The 25,635-nt window shown below is 50.9% G+C and overlaps 1 protein-coding gene across 1 annotated transcript in view; it reads right to left on the reverse strand.

The window, feature by feature from the left end:
- The window catches only part of LOC138567101 (solute carrier family 22 member 20-like), a 481,778-nt gene that overhangs the window by 244,514 nt on the left and 211,629 nt on the right, over window positions 1–25,635 (reverse strand). Inside the window, exon 4 of the mRNA XM_069644971.1 lies at window positions 7,774–7,928. Within this exon, the coding sequence (XP_069501072.1) occupies window positions 7,774–7,928 (155 nt within the window). The remainder of the gene's footprint in view (window positions 1–7,773; window positions 7,929–25,635) is intronic.

The following is a 25,635-nucleotide window of genomic DNA, read 5'->3' on the forward strand; positions in this document are numbered from 1 at the left end:
ACTGTTAATTGTGTGACTGGAAATGTTGGTGGGTGCAGGGTCCCCTTATACAGTGATTTCTCAGGAAGTTTATGAGGAAAACTTTTAGAAGGAAGTGTCTGCCCTCAAAGCATCAGGCATAAATCCCAGTGCATATGACCAAGTGCCTATAAAGGTGTTGGGGTATGAATGAGCTCGAATTGAGTTGAAGTGACACAGCACAGAAGGAAAACTGTATGTGACACATAAAGAAGCAAGCGTGTTAGGTTCTGATGAGCAAGCAGCTCTAGATATAAAAATACATCTGGGAAAATGTGTGCCCGTGTTGAATGTGGAGGAATAGTCGGGCGACAACATGTCGGCACAGCATTTATGTGGCAGGTGCCCTACTGTGTTTACGGAGAAGCTATGCATGTTGCAGGGTTTCTCGCACAAGATTGTTCTCAAAGAGGGGCTGTGCCCAAGGCGCACGAGGTCAGGGCTGTTCCCGAATTGGCAGGAGAAGGGTTATAGTTAGAATTGCAAACTTTGAAGGAGGCAGGGTTAATAGAGGAGATTGAGAGTGCAAAGTGGTGGTCCCTGATGGTTTTGTTGCAGTAACAGGACGGGGGTTAAGAATGTGTGTGGACCTTAGGGAGCTCAATGCCAACATTTGGGTTGATTGCCATCCCTTCCCAATATCAATGTATTGTTGACTATGTGACATGCAGAGTGGTTTTCCACCTTCGACCTATCGTCGGCATACCACCAGATCATTCTACATGAGGAGTCATGGCCCCTGCCTTGATTTGTGACACCTTTTGGTGCGTACAGGTTTTGTTGCATGCTATTTGGGCTGGCATCTGCGGTTTTCCAGCGGTTGATGCAGGAATTGTTTGGGGGCGTGCCGGGAGTGAGTTACCTTCAGTACGATATTTTGGTCTGGAGTAAGAATAAAAGTGAACATGATGAAAGGGTAAATCACGTCATGCAGATTTTATGGCAAAGAGGTTTGACAGTGAAGTTCTCGAAATGTCAGGTGGGGGTGCCCAGCATTGCGTATTTGGGTCACATCCTCGATGCCAGCGGCATAAAGCCTAGGGTAGGTTTGGTTAGAGTAATGAGGGAGGCCCCGTCCCCAGTGCACAAGGACAAACTTTTGGGAATGACGGAGTACTATGTCAAATTCATACACGCGTATGCAGAGAAAACAGTGTGCATGCGTGCCTTTTTAAAAAAGAATGCAAAATTTGAATGGTCGCCGGAGTGTCAGGCTGAATTTGTACAGTTGAAAGAGGATGTTGACAGGGCACCATCTTTAAGCTTGTTTGAGCCAAAAAACAGAACAGTACATTTGGTTAATGCCAGTGAGGTTGGTCTAGGAGCAGTTTTGGAGCAATGGCAGGATGGTGTGTGCAAGTCGATCACGTTCGCATCTCGGGCGCTTAGGGATGCTGAGAAGCGGTATGCCATTATCGAGAGGGAGGCGTTTGCTGCTTCCTGGGTTTCAAAGCACTTCAGGACATTTGTGTGGGGTATTCCATATGTCATTAGTATGGACCACAAGCCACTTACATATGTGCTTACCACCAAAGGGGTGGGATCAGTGTTGTCTAGGATAGTGAGGTGGATGGTAGATTTGCAGGAATTAAATTTCATGGTAGAGTACACAGCAGGCATCAGGAATGTGGTGGCAGATTGTTTGTCGTGGTTGCCTGCAATAGTGCTGGAGAAGCAGGGGGAGAGTGATGTGTGCACCCAAGTGGCGTGTGTGCTTCACGCTGTGAACAAGAACGAGTGGGAGAGGGAGTCATCCAAACATGCAGAGTTGACATGGATTAAGGTTGGTCTGCGCAATGGCTGGGAGGCAGTTAATGCCAGGAAGGAAGAAAGCGAGTACATGCATGTCTTAAGTGAACTGGTGGCGGGTCCGCAGGATGTCATGAGGGGGATAGGCTGGCGCCTCCTGTTGGTTTGAGAGCAAGGCTTGTCGAGCTGGCACATGAGGGCCATTTGGGCAGATCCCTGACCAAGAGGATGTTTCAGGAGTCGTATTGGAGGCCGGGTATGGACATTGAGGTGGAGATGGTGGTAAAGGAGGAGTGTGTTGCATGTGCCATGAGTGATAAGAGCAGATTTGTGCACCCGCAACCAGTGTACCCAGTTGATGTTCCCAATTAACTGTGCTCTAAGGTGGCGTTAGACATCATGGGTCCCATGGAGTGCCTCAAGGGTGGTTTAAAGTTTGTGGTGGTATTGGTGGACTACACATCACGGTGGGTTGAGGCTGCTGCATTTGAGATGGTAACACAGAGAAGGTGATTGGTTTTCTCAAAAGGATGTTTGACAGCAAAGGCATACCCGCGAGTATGGTCACCGACAATGGTGTGCAGTTTGTGCCTCATCGCATGCAGGAGTTTTTGAGGAGCAATGGCGTTAGGCACCACAAGACAGCCTTAAGTAATCCCTCTGTGAATGTTTTGGTTGAAAGGATGAATGGTTTTGTGAAGGGGCTATTCAGTTGGCTATCGCCAATGGGATGTGCTGGCAAGAAGTGGTTTTAGAGGTGTTGATGGCATATAGACGGACACCTTCAACGTTTACTGGCAGGTCGCCATTTGAGCTCATGCGGGGAAGAAAGGCAGGGTCAAGGTTTAGAACGCTGCTCTTGGAGGGGGGGGTTCTCACTGAAGGGAACATGTCAGAGGTGTGGGGAAGTGTGCATGTTTCCCAGTAACAGGTGAGGGCATGGCAGGTGGAGAGGAAACCCCTTGATGTCAAGGTTGGAGATTGCGTGTGCGTAAAGAACCCCAGGGTCGTGCCAAAGGGGAGCAGTGGATTTATGTCGTGAAGGGTCGAGAAGGGTAGTCGTGTTGAGGGGTACCACCACTGCGCCATTGGTTGTGGGTGGCTGCTCTTTGGAACCTCATTTAAGTGGGTTTTCTGTGGAGCAGCATACGTGAGAACCTGCTGGCGTATCAGAGCTGGAGTGTAGTGAAGTACCCACTATTGGTGGTTGTATGGATGGAGTGGGTGTGACTAAGGATGTGGCTGAGGAGCAGGATGTTCGTGCATCGGTCAGTGGTGATGGGGGTCACCCGTTGAGGATTCGGGTGCCTCCTGTTAGGATGGGAGACTATGTGTGGACGGGTGGGTGTGAGTAATGCGTGGGTGAAAGTTTCATTTATCTGCATCATTTATCATTTATCTGCAGTGTTCCATAGTTCCAATATTTGCCATTGCTCAGATTGTTGTGAGCACACTTTACTTGTGGTTGTTTCCGTCACCAGGTAGCACCTATCTTGTGCTGAACCACCTTACCCGTGTGGTTTCTGTTTAGTTCTGTTCACCTGTTCAATTCTGTTTTCTCTTTTTGCTTTGCATTGTACTTGGTGGTGTTCTGCTAAGTGGGGAGAAGTGTTGTAATGGAATGCTGTCCTGTGCTAAGCGGCCAGCATTCCATATTCCTTTTATCAGTTCAGTTGGTGAGGGGCTGAGTGGCAGTGCGACATGGGGTGTGTGCTTCAATAAAGCCTCCTTTACACCCTACCTCCGTCACCGTCATTTCAGAATAGTTGCAAGGCATGAGTGACAGCAGGCAATGTCTTGTGGGCCTTTGACCTTTAGGTACAAATGTGTATCATCTGCACAATGGTGTTTACAGATGTTGGGTTCAACTACAAGTGAGCCCAGTGGTTCTATATAGAGGTTAAAGGTGAATGGGAAGAGAATGCAACCCTAAGGAACTCCACAGCCGATACAGTGGCTTACGGACCTGAGGGAACCCATCTTCATACTTTATTGTCTCCCAGATAAGTACAATGAGAACCCTTATAGGACCTTGTCAAAGAAGCCCATCCTCTGTGCAAGGAGGTTAATTATTGTGAGATAGCAACTGTGTCGAACGAAGCCAAGTGGTCCTGGAGGAATATCAGACAAAAGCCTTCTTTTAACACTAACATGAAAGGTGTTGTCGACCACCTAGATGGTGGCTGCTTCAGTGCTGCATTTGAGTCTGAATCTGAATTGAATTTTGCAAGTAGTGTGTTAGCAACTCCCTTTTTGATGATGTTGTCTATAAATGGGAGGTTTGTGATCTGCTAGTCGTTTGCTAGTTATTCCGGGTCAAAGGTGGGTTTCTTCAGTAGTGGGCATGTAATATCTGTTTTTAGGGCATCTTGGAATGTACACTCACTGATGGAGGTGTTAACCATCCTAAAAAGAGCTGTGAGGGCAGGACTGGTACATTTCTGAGGATGGTGTCTGGGAGGATGCTTTGGTCTAATAAGGGGATTTTTATGGAATGCAAGCATGTATGAAAGGTCCTCAGGTGAGTTGAGAGTGAAGTCGCTCCAGGGTTGAACGGCCCATGTGGGGATATAGAGGGAGGAGTCAGAGGATTTGGTGCCCTTGATGTGGAGCCTGATGATCTCAATCTTGCTGATAAAGAATTTATGTTTGTAGGTCAACTGGTCGAATCTAAATGGTCGACAGAACAAATGGTCGACACCAAAAGGTCAACAGGTCAAATGATCGAATTTTTTTTTTGGTTTTTTCACATTTATTTTTTGTTTTTTGGGGGGGTCCCTCCCCAACCCCCTTTCTTTTGCTAAAAACCCCTTTTTTTCCCCTAAACGAAAACCTAAAAAAATATATATAACTAAAAAACAAATTCGATCATTTGTCCTGTCGACCAAATTGTGTCGACCATTTGTCTGTCGACCATTTGACTAGACAGCAGAATTTTTTGATAACCTCACACTTCTTCAGGGTGTGGGGTTGGAACAGTGTTTGCTGCAAAAAGGGGTGTGCTCCTGTAGAGGCTTTTTTAATGGTGGCGATGTTATAAGTAGCCTTGGCTTTGTTTATCAGGGTCTGCCATTTGAAACATAAGTCTTGATGGAGAGAAGGTCCTGTGGTGTTTGGGCCTTGCATCAGCATTCCTCTAGAGCGTTAAGGGATTTACAGGAGCTATCATTTCTGCAAGCCCCTCAATGGGCAGGTTTAATTGGTGGAGGGTAATATATGATTCTGAGTCTGCAGATCCCAAGGCAATAGGAGGACACTTGATATTGTACAAAGCCTCTTTAGTAGCAGTTTTCAGGAATGAAAGTTAATAGTTTTTCTGACCACTTTTTGGTGCTGGTTTACCAAGATAAATGGAACATTTTATTCAATAATCATCAGATGTTGAAAGTAGAGAAAAAGGAGACCATCGGATTAAGGACATGTGCATCTTGGAGGTGTGCAGGGACTGAAACTAGTGTTGAAAGTCCTAGACTGCCTAATGATTCTAGAATATGCAATGTATGAGGGTCAAATTTATCACCACACCAATAGTTTAAATCACCTTTTAATAGTAAGTGAGGGTTGGAGAATAGGAAATCGGTGGCTGACTGAGTTTAAGTATCAACGACCTTCTTTTTAAGAGATTAAAGCTAAAATCATTGTAAGGGGAAAATCTAAGAAGCAAAGATTCTGACATGAGTAGAGTGGGGAAGCAGTAGTTTACTAATCAATAGGTATTGTCTGTAAATATTAGCCCCGCCTCTGCTACTACAGTTCACATGGGACTCGGCAAACATGTTATAGTTAACGAGAAGCATGCCTCACTCAGAACATTCATATCTAATATATTATTTAGCTTACGTTTTTCACCACAGAGCAGATATTTATTAGAGGACCAGTTATCATTACTGCCCCATACATGCAAACCCACCCGAGTTAGGCAGGAGACTCCTGATTTTTCAAATAAAAATAGCGCTATTTTTAGTCTTCGCATAAAATAATTATAACCCCTGTGTAATCCTATAGGAAAATTACATTCTCCGGATTTATGTGGAGAAATCTCCATCTCAGGGGCTTCAGAATGTTGGCATGTCTGCTGTCTTGCTGGACATGCAGTCATTTGCAATTTATTTAATTAGGGTGGCTGCCATCAGCCCTTTAAACAGCCCTTGGGAATTGCATGAAATAAGTTTCACATGTATGACCCATGCATTATATTATTTGATGTATACTTTGAGGGATAACCTTGCATAATAGTCTAAAGGAAAATGTCTAGTGCTGGTGATAAACCACAGCTTTGGGGCTTCATGGACGGCCCTAGATGGACTTGTATTTGGAGGGGCCCACTCCGTGTCGTTATGGGGTGCATTGAAGGCAGATTTTATCTGTTCAGTGGAGGGTGGGTGCTAATGAACCATGGCCAACACAAAGGAAGGCGCAGTAGAGCATTCTGAAAATAAAATCACAGGCTACCCCTGAAGAGCCCACAAAGTGCAGATGAATGTCTCTGATTAAAAGTGTGCAAATGTGCAAGTTTCAAACTAGCAATTAGTAGAATCCTATTTGAGCAGTCACAATAACAGCATCTTAAAACAATGAAACAGGGTCTGGCAACACAATGATCTGGCAATGACGAATTCCCAGGAGAGAGAGAGACAGAGAAAGTTTGTGTGTGTATGTTTGTCTGTGTGTGTCTGTGTGCATGTGCATGTGTGTGAGTGCATGTGTGTGCAGATGCTCCAACTGTAATTTATGTTACATAAATAAAATTAGCACCCGGGCAGGTGAAGCCAGCCAATCAGATGACTATGAACGCAGGCTTGAACCGCCAATACAAACCTGCGTTCCATGCCGCCTGATGGCCGGCTTCCCCCACCGGCATCTTCCCCCCACTGCCCGTCACTTTTTAATTATTTTTTTGAAATCCCCAACCCCCAACTTACCTTATTTCGGCCGCAGCCACACTTGTTGCAACAGCCGCACCTTCCACTCTGCTCACAATGGTTGCCATAGAAAGGGAAGAGGAGCTCCGTACGGAGCCCCGCTTTCCCTTTCCATGGCGGCCATCTTTGTAAAGGATTTTCCTTGGTACAACCGAACGCATGCAGTGTCCCGGTCTAAGCACCCCAGGTTACCGCTTTGCCAACTGGGGGTGTTAACTGCCTTCAGCCCATGTTCCAAGGGCTGGAATGGGGGTTAATGGCCCGGGGCCCTCGTTATACAACCTCCCTTCTCTCAGGCCGATAACTTGGGCTGCCGGGACATTAACCCCCATTCCGGCCCTTGGAACAGAGGCTTAACACCATAATAATAACAAGCTCACCAAAATAAAAAACCTTTTGTGTTGGGAGCTTCACGACAGAGAAGCCTCAACTGGGATAGGCTGGGAACATGGCCATCTTATTTGCAATAGTCAATCAACAGACACTGGGTGTGTATTCCTCCTCATATTTATCTCCCCCCTATCTACACTCCCATGCAAACAGTTTTGCCACAAAAGATGAACGTTACAAAAAGGACATTATTCCCCTGCATGTAGCGATCTAAATGTTTTCAAACATCTGTGATCTTGAAGGTTCCATGTGTTAAAATCGAGGCAAAAATGGCCGTTTACACCAAAAATTGCAGCAAAAATACCATGAATTTGCTCCCGCAAAACATATAAAGGATGCGGGGGACACCCCCGCAACCCCCAGACCCATTATACCATTTCAGGGGAGTGGGGGACACTGCCGCAACCCCCCTCCCATTAAATGGTATAATGGGGTACACCTTTACTGGGTCAAACCATGGCATTTTTGCTGCGATTTTTTGTAAAGGCGACATTTATTACTGCATACCATCTTGAAATGTCCCTTAGAAATCTTTCCAACAGTCACATTCATCCACTTCTTATTTTGGCTGCACCCTACTCTGGATGTAGAGCCCAGAACCAGGGGCATTCCTGCAAAGCGGGTGCTAGGCCGACTTTCTCCTGATCTGTACTTTGACGGCAGACGGCAAATTTAACAACTTCAAGGAACTCACGCAGGGAGATGGTGTTGATGACAATCCCAGAGAAGGCCATGCCACACAGGAAGCGGAAGATGCAGTAGTTGATGAAGGAAGGCAGGAAGGCCGCGCAGGTGCCGGCCAGAGCCAACTGCAAGTAGGACCAGATGAGCAGTGCCCGACGCCCGTACCTGGGAGCAAAAGGAAAACCAAAAGGAGTGTGTTATCTGGCAAAGGCCTGGCTTATTACAAGACCTCATAGATATCACTCGAACAATGTTTCTATAGCACTGCAATATTAGGGGCAATGAAGGCTGTCACCATGGTGGTCTGGCAGAGCTGTTTGGACTGTGGGCCCAAGTGCTGGAAATACAGGAGTCTGGCGGTCAAGCTTCAGGTGTACCAGGAGAGATGTGCCTCATTAGAATTGTAATGCATTATTTGTGGATAGATCCTGGCACTGGAATAGAACCAGCAGACCTGTGTGTGAGCCCATGTACTGCAAATACCCCAGAAACCTTGGGCCAGGACTGAGGTGTGTATGAAGGCTAGCTTTCGAAAAATTATAGAGCTGCAGGGCAGGAGTGGGAAGCCTGGCAAGGATGTATTCATATCTTAAACTTGATTGGCACCGGGGCTGCAAAACAGCAATGAGGTGTATTGTTGAAGCCCCACAGTATCTACTGGACAAACATATTCTGCGACAGGGCAAAGATAAATTGAACTGTCTTTGCTGTGCCATGCAGTAAGACTGATGTGCAGTTTTATTTTGAGTTTTTGTGCATATGGTGGTGCTTAAGAAAGAAGCATGGTTATTCAGAAGCAGGATCTGGTTGACATGGTAACTGGAGATGCTAATGCATGAATTTGTTGAATCAGAAAATTTTATTTCGACATGTCCAGTGGCCATTTAAACCAATGCATGGGTGTTTTACAATGATTCTCCCAATCAAGAGTGTTGTTTGAAAGCACATGCTTTTGTCCTGTATTGGCGAACTGACCCTCCGTTTGCCTTCTCACCCACTGGTGCAGCCCCCACATTGCAGGGGAGACCCAGAGCAAATGGGGGCCCCTGATTCTGACCAGTCACACAACAGAGACTACAGGGACCCCTGCTGCTGGCGCAATTTCTACCGTCCGGGCATCAACAACATTTTTAGCGGGTGTTTTGGAGTCTTTTTCCTATGGGAGAAAGCCCATAGGAAAAGAGGCGCAAAAACACGTGAAAACCCACAACAAAATTGAGATGGGCTGAACCGTTAGGACCGTTTTTAAATGAGGAAGCGCATCATTAAATTGATGGGGGTGCAGAATAGCTCTCCCACCAATAACCAGAACGACTAGGAAGTTGGCAAACAATAACTGTTTTATTTTCAATTGTCTAAAACAGGGAGTACAACAGATATCAACAGACGTCTCACAGCATAGTCTCGACGCATCATATGAAAAACCATCTTTTTATAACAAAAACCTGTCATAAGTGACATCACAGTATGTGGCAAACTAAGATGCCATACTTGTGATTGGTATAGGTCAATGGAGAACATCTAAGTATACTTTCTATATGGGATAGATTGTGATTGGGTCTTTAAGTCAGATGGACAAGTTATGCCTACCCCTTGTGCAAGTCATCCTCAATATTTGTTAGATACACGACACATCATTGGCTCTTAAACTATAGGGCTCTTCAATACATGGCCCTCTATAATTGGGTTAGCACACTTGTACCCTTCTGGAACATTTGACTCACTAGCAGCACACAAGCTGGTACCCCAGGTGCCTGTGGGTGGACTTGACCATGCCTCCCCACCTAATTGGCCAACCATGCATCATCACTCATGCCGTCTGCCATTCGAATTGTCTTTGAACTTGGCCTTGCAGAGTATCACTCCACCTGAGAGTAGAAGGGAGTGTGAGCACGTCCTTATCTTCAGTCTCGAAGTAGCTTGCCCATTTTCTATTTCCATCCATCCCACGTGACAGGAGACCGCATTTGAGATACTTTCCTTGCATTTAATAATATTAAATGAATAGAACTTGGCTTTCATAGTGTTTCCGTCATACCTTAACAGGAGCTTGCCTTGTTTCTCGCATTCATTGTATCTCCTTGAACAGATAACCAGTTCCCTAACCCTTGACACTGGGACAGACAGCCTGCTCGAACCTTCCTCGATTTTGAGATATTTTTCTACTGTGCCATACTTTGAGCCCTTCTCTTTCACGGGTCCTGGCTTACTAAAGTTGCAACGTAGAATATCCAGACTCTATACATATAAATGTCGGCGGCACCGCCTGCAGTCTATTCACTATGTATAGCCAGCCTTCTTGATTACTTAGTCTACTTGCATTACAGCATCTGTACAGCTATGAAACGACTTATATTTTCTTCAGTGTTCTTCATATGTGCAATCTTCATTTCGCACATGAAATGTTACGCGCTCCCTTATTTCATCATCAGGTACCATAAGGTCTATGCATTCTCCTCTTTGAGCATCCTTCTCAGTGCGTCACTCTCCTTTCTTGTGACATTACCATCCTCTTGTGCTCACCGCTTCACACATTTTCAGGGACCTCTACTAAGAAGCTGTCATCTCTCTGGGGGTACATCTTATAGGGCCTTCTCAATTGATACCTTGTTTCGAAGACCTTTCGTGGTATCAGGATCATTATTGGCGTTGTGCATGTTGCAATTTCCGTCTTCTAACATATAGGCAAAATAGGTGCAGGATTTCCAGTAGAGGCTTTTAGCTCCTCCTCACCTTCAAAATCGTTTTGAAGAAATGTTTTTGGGCCTTTTTCGTAAGGGAATTTGGGCTTGCCTCCATAAAATAGAAGTAAGCCTGAATTCCCTTAGAAAAAGACCCATAAACACATGCAATTTCACAGCATTGGCCATAGGGGTTACTATTTGACACCAGGAATGCGAGAAGACCCCCAAAGCAGCAGCATGTGATGTCAAGTGTTTGTATGTATGCATGTTGAAAGTAAAATTTTAAAAAAATGAAATGTATGCATGTGTTTTAGAATAAATTCTAACACACAAGATGGCTGTACTCGCACAGAACAACTTTCAAGTGACCCAAGGATAAGAAGCACATATCACCTGCAGTCACGTGGAGCACATCGGAGTGCGGCGAGAGTCTGCAGTCAGAAGGTAAGTAATACTACAACCACTGATAGTGAGCAAGAAGACCTGCGCACCAGCAAAAAGTGGTGAACCTATTTCCTTAGAGAACATTAGTAACAATTCTTCGAGTGTGACCCCTGACTTTTTTGTTGAGGCAACATCTGAACGCCCTCATATGATGGAGGGTGATTTTGCACTCTCTCCACAAACATACAAGCAAAACACTGAATTCTCTAAAAATAGAACTGTAATTGAGGGAGACATACCTTCTACAACCCAACTTTCCCTACCTGAACTACCAATGTTGCCCGACCCGTGGACCCCAAAGCCGCAGAGCCATGCTACCCTGTGTACCCTACAGCAAGCTCAATGGGCAAAGCCCCCACGAGGGATTCCTCTTTAGGAGCCTTAACAGATACCCTGGTGTTATTTAACACCCAACTAGAAGATCAGAATAACATTTCATTCCCCTCTTCGGAGTCTTCATGTGCATCTGCCTCGTCCTCGGCTTCTATGAGGGAACGGCCTCATAAGGAAGCAGGTGCTTCATCATTGATGGTAAAGAACTTCACTTGTCAAAGTCTACGATGTGATCAGCAATTAAGTGAAATTATACTCCTCTATACTGAACGACATCCAGTGTAGATTGCATTCTTTGACTGAGTGGTTTATTGAGCCATAAGGACCCGCAATCGTTACCCATCAAAGATCAACTTCAGGTGGGAGAAGAGGGGGGGGGGTGAGGCCAGGTCCTAGCATTAAGCAACCTCCTGGGCCACTGCCTGATACCCCGCCCTCTATTGAATTCCTCCAAGAATTCAATAGATTAAGTCAGTTGCCCTGTGAATCCAACATAGTGAAAATGCCATCAGTGATTTGCGTATCACCTCAATGTAAGGCAGTGAAGAGGAACAATAGCACATCGGATAAGAACAATTAGGGTTAAAAGACTTAAATGACTAAAACCCGAAGGCAAAGAAAATGAATAAAAGCTAGTCCTCAAACATTTTTAGTGTCATTTTATAAAAACTATCCTAAAATAGCTGGCATTATGGCTCAAACAGAAGAAAAAAAATACACGTTTTGGACTAATAGGGGAGGTATCACCTGTCGATTCCCCCATTTTACGTTTCACACAATGAGATCACAGGTATTTCAATTTTTCAAGTTATTTTGACGTCATACCAAATATGTTACCTACATCTGGCTTGCCCTCCAACATATCTAACTAAACCCTCAAGTAGCAGCTACCCCTGTATTGCGCTGATGGTCCACTTATCTAGGGTGAGGGGATAGGGAGAGAAACTGGCCCCATCTAATTCTAGTCACCATTGATTTTTACAAAACATTTTCTATAACTGTGTGTAGTTTTCTTCGCAAATGAAATTTGACAATTTTATTCTTTTTCTTTGCTCTGCATTTTCACACCTTAAAATATATGCAAAACGGGAGTCTGTTTGGATACATTAAAAAAAAACCACTGTGGGGCCGATTCATGGAACAAACGTGCGCCGAAAATCTTCGCGCAAGCAGGCGCAAGCAGGCGCAAGCAGAAAAAAACAGGCGCACGCGTGCGATTCATGGAAGTCCCTGCGCGTGTTCACCTCGGGATGTGCGCCAAACCCGTGCCTGGCGCACAAGTCACTGCAACATCCCGAAAGGCGTGCGCGACGCGCACAGTGAAAGCGCACAACCTCGGCGCATACACCAGAAAGTGGGCGGGACACGGGGCGTAACGCGCGGAATGGGGAACAACGTGCGAAAATAAGGGCGTAACTGGGGATGTACTGCAGGGAAGCAGACGGAACGCCCACACGCACTCGAACCACACGTATTCATGGAATCGAATAGGGCAAAGCCACGCACAGCCAAAGACACGCACAAGCTGAAACACGTCCGCCACACGAAGGCAGGCGGTAGAGTCCCAGCGCATCACAAAAGTGGCAACATACAGCTATTGTGCCTGTGCGAGCGGGGCACGTGTATTACGGGGGTGCGCGGGAAGCAACACACGCGATCGAGCAGGGTACGTGTATTTCGGGGGAGCGCGGGAAGTGACACACGCAATTGAGCGGGGTACGTGTATTTCGGGGGTGCGCGGGAAGTTACACACGCGATTTATTGGGGGTGCGCGGGTAGTCACACATGCGATTGAGCGGGTTACGTGTATTTCGGGGGTGCGCGGGAAGTGACACACACAATTGAGCTGGGTACGTGTATTTCGGGGGTGCGCGGGAAGTTACACACGCGATTTATCGGGGGTGCGCGGGTAGTCACACATGCGATTGAGCGGGTTACATGTATTTCGGGGGTGCGCGGGAAGTTACACACGCGATTGAGCAGGGTACGTGTATTTCGGGGGTGCGCGGGAAGTTACACACGCGATTGAGCGGGGTACGTGTATTTCCGGGGTGCGCGGGAAGTTACACACGCGATTGAGCGGGGTAAGTGTATTTCGGGGGCGCGCGGGAAGTGACACACGCGATTGAGCGGGGTACGTGTATTTCGGGGGTGCGCGGGAAGTTACACACGCGATTTATCGGGGGTGCGCGGGTAGTTACACACGCGATTGAGCGGGGTACGTGTATTTCGGGGGTGCGCGGGAAGTTACACACGCGATTGAACGGGGTAGGTGTATTTTGGGGGTGCGCGGGAAGTTACACACGCGATTGAGCGGGGTACGTGTATTTCTGGGGTGCGCGGGAAGTCACACACGCGATCTCATCAGGGTACGTGTATTTCAGGGTGCGGGGGAAGTATCCCACGCAACATCAGCAGGGTACGTGTATTCCAGGGGTGCGCGGGAAGTTCCACACGCAATTCCATCAGGGTACGTGTATTACAGGGGTGCGCGGGAAGTTCCACACGCGATATCATCAGGGTACGTGTATTACAGGGGTGCGCGGGGAGCAGCACACGTGAATTGCACGTGTGGGTCCTCCCAGGTGTTCGCTCTACACCATCCACGGCCCCTGCAGGTGGCTCACACCACAGGGGCCTACCCAGCACATGTCATGCAGGCACCCCATCCACCATGGCCATGCCCACCAGCCAACCCACATGTCAACTTGCACTACTGCCCACCAACGCATGTCCCCTTGCACCCCCAGCCACCAGGGGCACCCTCCACAGGCCCCCACCCATGTCTCCCACCACCCCCCAGCAGTGCAGGGGCAGCCTCCACCAGGACCCCACTCATGTCTCCCATCACCCCCACCCCCAGCAGTGCAGGGGCACCCTCCACCAGATCCCCACCCATGTCTCCCACCACCCCCACCCCCCAGCCACCAGGGGCAGCCTCTACCAGGCCCCCACTCATGTCTCCCTGCACCCCCACCCCCCAGCAGTGCAGGGGCAGCCTCCACCAGGCCCCCACTCATGTCCAACTCATGTCTCCCATCGCCCCCACCCCCAGCCACCAGGGCCAGCCTCCACCAGGCCCCCACTCATGTCTCCCTGCACCCGCACCCCCCAGCCACCAGGGGCAGCCTCCACCAGGTCCCCACTCATGTCTCCCACCACCCCCACCCCCCAGCAGTGCAGGGGCAGCCTCCACCAGGTCCCCACCCATGTCTCCCACCACCCCCACCCCCCAGCAGTGCAGGGGCAGCCTCCACCAGGCCCCCACCCATGTCTCCCACCACCCCCACCCCACAGCCACCAGAGGCAGCCTCCAACAGGCCCCCACTCATGTCTCCCTGCACCCCAACCCCCCAGCAGTGCAGGGGCAGCCTCCACCAGGCCCCCACTCATGTCCAACTCATGTCTCCCTGCACCCCCACCCCCAGCAGTGCAGGGGCAGCCTCCACCAGGTCCCCACCCATGTCCACCACCACCCCCACCCCCACCCCCCAGCAGTGCAGGGGCAGCCTCCACCAGGCCCCCACCTATGTCCAACTCATGTCTCCCATCACCCCCACCCCCAGCCACCAGGGGCAGCCTCCACCAGGCCCCCACTCATGTCTCCCTGCACCCCCACCCCCGAGGAGTGCAGGGGCAGCCTCCACCAGGTCCCCACCCATGTCTCCCACCACCCCCACCCCCCAGCCGCCAGGGGCAGCCTCCACCAGGCCCCCACTCATGTCTCCCTGCACCCCCACCCCCCTGCAGTGCAGGGGCAGCCTCCACCAGGCCCCCACTCATGTCCAACTCATGTCTCCCATCACCCCCACCCCCAGCCACCAGGGGCAGCCTCCACCAGGCCCCCACTCATGTCTCCTTGCACCCCCACCCCCAGCCACCAGGGGCAGCCTCCACCAGGTCCCCATCCATGTCTCCCACCACCCCCACCCCCCAGCAGTGCAGGGGCAGCCTCCACCAGGCCCCCACCCATGTCCAACTCATGTCTCCCATCACCCCCACCCCCAGCCACCAGGGGCAGCCTCCACCAGGCCCCCCCATGTCTCCCACCACCCCCACCCCCAGCAACCAGGGGCAGCCTCCACCAGGCCCCCACTCATGTCTCCCTGCACCCCCCAGCAGTGCAGGGGCAGCCTCCACCAGGCCCCCACTCATGTCCAACTCATGTCTCCCTGCACCCCCACCCCCAGGAGTGCAGGGGCAGCCTCCACCAGGTCCCCACCCATGCCCACCACCACCCCCACCCCCCAGCAGTGTAGGGGCAGCCTCCACCAGGCCCCCACTCATGTCCAACTCATGTCTCCCATCACCCCCAACCCCAGCAGTGCAGGGGCAGCCTCCACCAGGTCCCCACCCATGTCTCCCACCACCCCCACCCCCCAGCAGTGCAGGGGCAGCCTCCACCAGGCCCCCACCCATGTCCAACTCATGTCTCCCATCACCCCCACCCCCAGCCACCAGGGGCAGCCTCCACCAGGCCCCCACCCATGTCTCCCACCACCCCCACCCCCCAGCCACCAGGGGCAGCCTCCACCAGGCCCCCACTCATGTCTCCCTGCACCCCCACCCCCCAGCAGTGCAGGGGCAGCCTCCACCAGGCCCCCACCCATGTGCAACTCATGTTCCCCAGCCAACATGTCATCACAATCTAGATCCCTGGTCCCTATGGTCAGCCTCCAAATGCAAAACACCCACCCGAGTATTGCATCCACCCACTCATAATTTGCAATAACATCACAGAACACCAATTGCAAGTTCCAAAACAAACACATTTCCCTCACATACACCCAATGGGTGTCAGTGAATCTCAAAACACATATCATGAAATGCATGAAACCAATGAGATACCACACATTGAAGTTCACCAAAATAATATGTATTAAAGGAAACATCAATAGAATAAAAAATGAAGAAACAGAAACGTGAATGTACAAAAATGAAAAGAAGCATGTCCGTCAAAAAAAGCAAAACCAAAAATAAAAATCCAAAGTAATGTCCAAAGTCAATGTCCACAAAACAAAATCCAATGTGAAATAAAAAAGAAAGCCATTGCTCCATGGTCAAATATAGAAAAAAAAATACAATCCAACTGTCAACTATGTACATGGGAACAATCCAGGGTCCATTATCCCAACAAAATAAAGGAAACCTATCTAACTACACTAACTAATAAAATAAACTATATACAAAAATGTGGCCAATGTCCGAAAGGTCCAAATAAAATAAAAACAAAAATGAAACCTAACACTACCTAGAAACTATGTACAAGGGCAGCGGGCTAGTTTCACGGCTCACTTGTGGATGTTCCGGGCCAGGGCATCATCGAACTCCTCCTCAATGTCCCGGAGGCGGTCCTCCTCCATGGCCCCGAGGGTCAGCAGGGCCGCCGACGTCTCCACCTCCAAACCCCTGCGGATTGCCTCGAGGCACTCGGCCCGCCTCAGGGCCCTCCGCATGGAGTTCTCCGCCCTGACCATTGTGAGCCGTGCCTCTTCCGCCCGCTGCCGCTCCGCATCTATGGCGTGGCCCAACCGCTGCCACACGGAAGACACTCTCTGTCCTGGGTCCTCCTGCACCCGGCCGATGCCTGACCCTCCGATGTCGAAGGCCCCGAGCCTTCATGGCTCCCACCACGTTGCTGCTGCTGCTGTGCCTCTGCCCGTGCACTGCCTCCTGCTGCCTGCACATCCTCCGCCGGCTGGGGTGCAGTTGTTGATGTGGCCACCCCTGCTGGACGTCCGACTCCCGACTGTGGCAGGGATGCCTCCTCCACCAGCCTGGCCGCACCGTCAGAGGCAGCTCCACAGGGCACCCAGGTGACTGATGGGTGGGAAGATGGCACAGAGGATGACTGGCGCGTAGGGGGTCCAGTTGAGGAGGGGGTCGGAGCAAGCCCCATCAGACGGAGGAATCCGGCCTGGGTGACCTGTCCCAGCAGGCTGACGTGGTCAACGAGCCATTCGAGATGACTCGCAGTCTCTTCATGAAAAGACTGCAGGTCACCTCGCATGGCCCGTTGACGCAACGCCACACCAGCCAGGACAGGCTCAACCCGGACCTGGATAGCCACGTCCGCAGACAGAGGAAGGCCAGTTGACGTGAGCTCATCCCCTGCCTGAAAATGGGTCTGGACGTAGGCATCCCTGCTGGTGCAAGATGATGCAGGGACAGGATCGGGGACAGGATTGCACACAGGCACCTCCGCGGCGGCCTGTGCTGCCTCCTGTCCCTGGTCCTGCACTGCACCACTCGCACCAGTGGGATCCCCACCTCCAGACCCCGTCTCTGGTGCTTGCACGGCCTCCTCCTCCACCAAACCCCACACCAACCTGGATGACTCCGTGCCATCTTCCCCTGTTGGGCCCTGTGGGGTCCCAGCTGCCCCTTCTGCTGCCGAGGAGTCCAACTCCAACCTCCGCCTCTTGGACCTCCCCCCGGCAGCTGCGGCCTGGGACGCGGCACTGGACTCCTCACTCCCCGACGAGATGACAACCTGGGAGGGGAGCCGGGCCTTGCGTCTCCGGCTGGCGGTCGGATCCCTGCCGCTGTGCTCCACAGCACCTTCTCCGTCCTCTTCATCAGTTGACGCTGCAGACAGGGAGAAACAAAACACAGGCATCAGGGCACTGTACAGTGGACACATACACACATGACAGTTGTACATGAGTGGCATTGGCAAACCTCAGACATGTCATCACAATCCCCAACACACATGTCATTACAACTCGCACACATGAGCCATACCACAGCCATATCGCAACTGCCACCACCATCCATACACATACAACAGCATGAGCAGCCAAAGGTGAGCCAGACATCACATGCAACACAGGAAGTGCACCACACATGTACACACACCACCACACTTGCATGCATGTGTACACCTCTGCCAAGTGTTGCACTGTTCAGACGGGCATCCATGTCACATCTGCCAATCAGGCTTCCACATACCGCTGTCACATGCATCCATGTTGCATCACTGTTGCACCCTTGTCAAATACACACACATGCACATGTACACAGTGCTGATACATGCAGCCGAAAACAACATACATGCGTGACATCACGGACATGTCTACTTACATACACATTCATCCAAACATGTGTGCCCACACAACTGCATTTGGCATGCAAGCCTACACACACAAGCACCATCCATGTCTCACACATTACAGCCCTCGCATGTGTCAGCCCCACGGCCCTGTACACCCCCACCCATACTCGACCCCATACAAACAGATGTGCAACCTGCACACTACTGAATAATCACCACACGCGCTGCTCACAATCAGGATGCATGTACACTCACCGCTCGACTCCAGACGGGTCTGCTTCTCAAGGACCTGGACGTGGAGCGCTGGGGATATGCGTTCCAGGACCCTCATCTGTTCTTCCGACAAGTGGCCCCGGCGCCCCTTGGCATCCGCTGCCTTCAAGAGGCGCCGGGCCTTGTTCAGGGTCCTGGACCTGAAGCGCTCCCAGCGCTTCTTGACATGTTGTAAGTCGCGGACTGCCACCCCCTCCGCGTTGATGGCAGTCACGATGTAAGTCCAGATCCGAGTCCGTCCTTCCTTGTCGGCGCGGGAACTTCCGAAGAGGGCATCATACTGCCCCAGGACTTGCTCCACCAGGACACCAACTTCGGTGGCACTGATGCTGGTGCCCCTCTGCCTCTCTGGCCGGGGGTTGTCAGTGGTCACAGATGGTGTTTGCCCCGACATGACAACCCCAGAGGCAGGAGTGGGTGGGCAACTGGGTCCTGGGGCTGGGCTGTGGAGCGATGGAATCCCAGTCGGGAGTCTTCGGTTCCAGCAGGGGTGGTCACAGCAACAGCACCCCTGGCTGATGTGCAGGCAGCAAATGGCAGGGCATGTGGGCAGCAGGCAGTCAGGCAGCAGCAGATGGCAGGTGGGAGCGTGCTCGGGGCTCTGGGGGGCAGTAGTTCGGCCTTCTGGGCAGGAACGTGGTCTTCCGTGTGCTTACGCGTGGCCAGCTTGATACGGAGTGATTTGGCACGTGAAAAATCTGCACGTCAGCATGTAATTCGAGGAAAGGCCCTTAGTGAGTAAGCGCGTCTGCACGCATACGCATTTTCATTGGACAGAAGGCCCCACAAGCGCAAGCGCCCCTGTGACGTGACGCGTACAGACGTGCATGCGCATTTCAGCGCGCGTGAAAAACTGCACGTCCGCGTGTAATACGAGGAAAGGGCCCATGCGCGTATGCACGGCAGCACGCATATGCGATTTCATTGGACCAAAGGCCCTTAGCGCATGAGCGCGTCTGTGACGTGACGCGCGCAGGTGTTTCCCTCATTGCACGTGATGACAGAACACACGTGGATTTCCACCAATCGCGTGTGAAAGTTCCCGGCACCCCGGAACACACGTACCCAGGTTAATCGCGTGTGGAACTTCCCGCGCACTCCGAAACACACATACCCAGGCCAGTTGCGTGTACGCTCACGCCCCTCCGATCACACGCGATGACACTCGGACCGTATCCGAATACGGGAAACCCACGCACGGCAAAAGACGTGCACAGGCTTCAACGCATCTGCCACATGAAGGCAGGCGGAAGCATCTCCGCGCACAGCATAAAGGTGCGCGCAAACAACAAACACGTATATACAGCTACAATGAATGCCCCATTTGTCGCTGCACTGATCGTGGGACACCGCAGGAGGAGGAGAATAGCCAGGGCACGCATTTTCGCACCACGGACAAGCCTTTTTGGGATGCCTGACGACCAGGTCAATGGCAGGTATAGGTTTCCACCCCATATCATCCTAGACCTGGTCAGGGAGTGGGAAGATGACCTCACATCCCCCACCCTTTGCTCCCAAGCATTGAGCCCCTTGGAGAAGCTGCTCAATGTCCTGCATTTTTTGGCCACTGGGTCATTTCAGCGGACTACTGCCATAGTGGGGGGGGTCTCACAGGCCACGCAGTCACGCTGCCTACACCAGGTACTGGCAATCATGACAGCGCGCCCCTCAGTCCGCAGGCACATATAGATGCCCAGAACACCCGCAGAAAGGCAGGCCGTTGTCCTGGATTTTTTCAGGGTGGCACACTTCCCCAAAGTGCTCGGTGCCATAGATTGCACCCATGTGGCCCTACGTCCACCTAGGGCCATTGAGCACATCTACCGAAACCGCAAGCACTGGCATTCCATCAATGTACAGGTGGTATGTGATGCAAAGGGAATCATCACCTCTGTCTATGCAAACTACCCTGGCTCCACCCATGACAGTTTCATATACAGAATGTCCGCCCTGAGCCGGGCCCTGGAAGCTGGGCAGCATGGCGACACATGGCTCCTAGGTCAGTACAATTGCCCTTGCACATGCATGCAAGTCACACACAGACAAATATCCAAACCCTAATAATCTCAACTATTACCGCCTACCCTCTGAGCAACCACATGATGACGCCAATCCGGAACCCCACCACACCACCCCAGGTAAGATACAACGCCGCCCATATTGCAACCAGGGGCATAGTGGAGCGCACATTCGGAGTGCTCAAGTCACGTTTCCGCTCCCTTGACCGCTCTGGTGGCCAACTACTCTATGCACCACCAGTAGTGTGCAGGATCATTGTGGCAGCATGTGTCCTGCACAATGTTGCAACACGGCAGGGGGTCCCGGTGGACATGGTGGTGCCCCCACATCCCCAACCACAGGCACAGGCGCTGCCCATGGGAGGGGACAGGGTACGTGGCGAGGAAGCCCGGACCCAGCTTGTGGCCACATTTTTCACCTAAACTCCCACCCCTGCGGAGTGCACACAGGCCTGGCACATACCAGGTGACAATCGATGATGACAAAGAGACAGTTAACTGTCACAACCCTACCACCCTGAGAAAGTTGCCATGGAAGTGCCACATCGTCTGCATCCCTAGCTACTTAAACACAAGCTATCCTGTGTGACCAAAAGGCACACATATGACATATGACATGATATGGGCCATACACAAGTATTCCAAGGCGCAATGAGGCAGGGAGGGGGGAACAAGGGAACACAGGGAACGGTACTACTAGGCCAGGTGTCATTGGGATCGTGCAAGTGCAGGGGTAGGGGGAATGGGAAAAGTGCAAGGGGAAGGGCGGGGGGGAGTCCAGTACAGGGGAAGTAGCCCAAAAAAATAATACATAGGTCGCCTGGTGGCAACTACAAAGGTAAGTGCAGACAAGTGCTGGGAAGGGAGGGCTGTAGGGATAGAGAGACAGTACTGCAGTGCAGGGGTTGCCAGGGAGGCAGTGCAAGTGGAGAGTGGCTGGGCCAGGGACCGAGGTCGGTGAGAGTGGGCCAGTTGCAGCTCCTGTGCAGTTCCAGTGGAGAATTCTGCAAGGGAGAGGCAGACAGTAAGCAGAAGCAAAGAGGAAGGTCTTGAGGTGCTTCCAGTACTGCAGATGATTCCCCTCAAGTTCAAGTCAGGCGGAAGTCTGTTCCAGGGGGAGGGCCCTGCTGTGGAGAGAAATCTACCCCCAGCTAGTTGCTCTGAAAAGCGGATGACACGGACATGCAAGGTGTGCATCACACACACCTGCAAAACAGGCCATGGCCATCACTGTCATGTCACTCAAACCCTCCCAAACATCAACATGACATGGCACGCAATACCCATACACCAATGCAGTAACGATAAGGTACACATTGCCATGTCCTAAATGCACAGTGGCATCGGACACTGCTGCCTGACCCGGAATCAGATGAAATGACAGACCAACAACCTCCCACCCAAAATAAGTCATTTCCAAATGCATTACAACAGTCGTAGACGTAACATCACAATGAATGCCTGTCTACATGCACATTATGCATTGCAAAATCAACACTGCAGCTTATGTGTGCAGTGTCCTACTCCGGCATCACACTGCTCAGCGCACAGCACAGTGAACAGCCATTGTGTGTGATGCACACCCTGAGCATCACATCTAAGTGACAGACCATGTCAAACAGCAAATTAGGCATGTACTGGATCCATGATCGGTCACAGAACATGTGCTGCCGGGACACAGTGGGCACCAGAAGGCAAACAGTGTACACGTGGATATGCAAGGGTGGGAGTACATGTAGTGCATCAGAGTGCAAGTGTGTGGTTCTGCAAGGACATGCACTCCACATATGCATGTGCACTCAAGTGACCATCGGTGTTCCCTACACATCACATGTGAACATCCACCATGTGTACACCCCAGCATGTCAAACCACAACTATCCCCTCGCACCTGAAAGGAAAACACAACACATGAACAGGCATTGATCAGCAGAACACAACATGTACATAGGATACCACCATTACTATGTCAGAGTTCCCATCACACTGCAGGGCAAGGCAACTATCAACAACAATCCCCCCCTCCCTCACAAATGACCATGACCTACTGAACAACTGCACCTGGGTCATGGAGCCACCAAACCTCAATTCCACCTGGCCACAGGATCACCTTTACCCTTCATCACCATCTCCCACCTTGTGTGTAAAAAGATGCCTGAACCCTCAGAATCCACACTCATTTCCAAAATCACAAAATCCAAGGCATAAAAACGAACCCAAACACCCTCCAGTAGATGACTTGACGTAGCAGTACCTCACAAAGGCCAAGTACTACCACAATGATGCAACAACCAAGGTAGCACAGCAAAACAATGTCACGACAGGATGTGAGACATGTGTGGTACATGACATAGGACGATGCACCATGAATTGATGTCTACTGTCACAGGTCCCCTGTACAGGCGCGGGAGTGTCACGAAACAACCACCCCCACCATGTCCCGGGTGCCTGCAAGGTCAGACTCACACAGGCCCCTGAGGCCCTGGTGGGGAAGGAGGTTCAGGGATATGCAGTCGGGACAGGTGTTGACACACTGGATGACTGGAATGAGCAGCAGGAGAGGGGAGGAGGAATGACACATGAAACTAGGGAATGCACGAAAATGTACAACCTGCATGAACACATACACAATCCAAACAGACTTGGACATCATTGTCATGGCCTTCTGTAGTCCAGGCTCAGGAGTGGTACGAACCAACCACCCCCTCTAGGGTTTTGGCGCCTGCAAGTTCGGGGCTTACACAGGCATCCGCAACCCCAGTGGGGAAAGAGGGTCAGGGAACGTTGCTTGGATAGGCACGGGAAGCAGGAACACCAGGTAGAGGGTACAGGTTTCAAAATTGCATAGGATCACGGGTGATTAGGGAGAAAAAAACATACCAAATTGAACCACACATACATCCATGCATCAGTACACTCCCCAGCAAGCCTATGCAGAGCAGTTCGTAAGAAAAACAACAAGACACTTAGCTCTGGTTTTGAGTGCTGGCCTCCTGCCTGCGCACTCTCAGGTCCGGTTACAGGAGCACTGCAATGCTGCAAAGAGAGACACAGTCAACAACCTGTACGTGCCAATTGCACAAAAACACAACACCAAACATGCCCCATAGCAACAGACTACTCTACAAACAGACAATCTGTGGTTGATGCTTCGTACCCATATATAACATCAGCCCTGTGACGGGTCATACACAGTCAATGCAGTAAGGCAGCCACTGCTGGGTGCGTGGCAAATGGAACACCAATGTGTCACAATTCACACAACATGCAATGTTCCCTGGGTAAGCAGACAGACCCATATAGCAAGCCATGACTACAGAGCAAGTTGCGTACCACCATGACCGAAACAAAGTTGGCAGTGCATTTATCATGAAGTACGTGGAAAAGACATGCACTGCACCCGAGTATGTCCCTTGCTGTATGTCCCTGTGAGCTGCCCCTTTCCATGTCTCGGAAGGCTACATGGTTGATACAAGTGCCTCAATGGACCTTGGTGTACTGGAGGGTATGTGCCACTGCCCCTGCATGTGTCCCAGACAACCCTACTATCAGCAGCCATCAGTCCACAAACACATCTGAGCTGCATTGTGTGCTTCAACACCAATATTCGTCTAAGCTCACCCTCACTGCTGTGACTAAGCCTGCATGTGCAACTCGCCTGGTGCAAGCTTTGCTGTGTCGTGGCCCCCCTGTGATGCTCACCTTGCCTGGAGTTCCTTGGAACATGTCAGCAGTTCTAGGATGTGGGTCTGAAATCACTGTGCCTCTGCTTCTTCACACATGTGCATGTGGGCACCAACAAACGGGTCCAGAATTCCGTCGTCCAATGGGCCATGTCTGCTGGCAAAGGTGCTCTGGAGGCTCATCCCCCTGCAGAAAGGGCATGAAACACATGATTAATGCTTCAAAGTCATCTGTGTGTGTCTCATCAGGCATCTCATTACTTGACCATGTCAGAGAGTCACATCACAAATCACACCATCAGTCCGTCTTTCACCTCCAAAGTGTGGAACACTATCTACAGCATGAATTGCAACAGGCACATGTACAGGAAAGATATGAAACATACTACACAATGCATAGCAATCAATGCCCACATTAATCATGACACACCCCAACTAGCAAAAGCTGAACAGTGGACGATGACACCTAAATCATCCCCACTAGGGGTGTCAACACAAGTCACACAGCACCAGACATGCCACAGATATGACAGTCCAAGGCCCTTGTGTAAAATGCTGTAACACCGAACCATCCTTGCGAGCCCATGGATAAGGGAGGCAGGAGTGGCATATGTGAGTCAAGGAACCCAAGCAGCAAACACATACACAAGACAACCATGAAGGGCCCAGCTGGAACAGACAGTGGATGCCTTCAAAAGCCACAAAGCACCGCACCGTCACATGAAAGCACAATAGACTAGCAATTTTAAACTAAATAAACTATTAACTAATTACACTAACTATGGAAAACCTACATTACCTATTTAAACTAACTATCAAACAGAAACTTAACTAACTAAACTAAAAGAAAAATCAAAAATGGCCACATACGACCCGGGGGGGAGGAGAGGCACCCAGGAGGGGGGAGGTACAGGGTGCTGCTCAACATCCACATGCAAAGATGCCGAGCCAAAAAAAAATCCTCCATGGGCTCAACACCTGCACAGCACGACCTATGTGGGAGATAGATGGTCGTCCGAGTCTGGCTCATCCTGGAAAGGAGGACGTGGCACAGTAGCCTGGCCACGCCTAGCCGTAGCTTGTCCCTCGTCGGCAGCAAGTCTGCCGGACGGGTGAGCCTGGTTCTGTGTGGCGATGTGACGTAGGTCTGCATGCAGAACCTCCCGTGATACACGTGCTTCCTCTTGCAAGGTAGCACGTGTAACACGGAGTTCCTCCTGCAAGGCCTGGCTGGACAACCGCTGCACCTCCCGGCAAGCCTGTAGCTCAGCCGAGATGGTACGCTCAAGCTGTGCAAACCTCTCCTCTGCCTGCTGCCTCTGGGACATCATAAGGACACCCAGAGTGGATCTGAGGGAAGAATACTCCTTCCTCAGGGCATCCA

The sequence above is a fragment of the Ambystoma mexicanum genome, chromosome 2p (assembly GCF_040938575.1).
Source record: "Ambystoma mexicanum isolate Mex_15411 chromosome 2p, UKY_AmexF1_1, whole genome shotgun sequence".
NCBI classification, from domain to species: Eukaryota; Metazoa; Chordata; class Amphibia; order Caudata; family Ambystomatidae; genus Ambystoma; species Ambystoma mexicanum.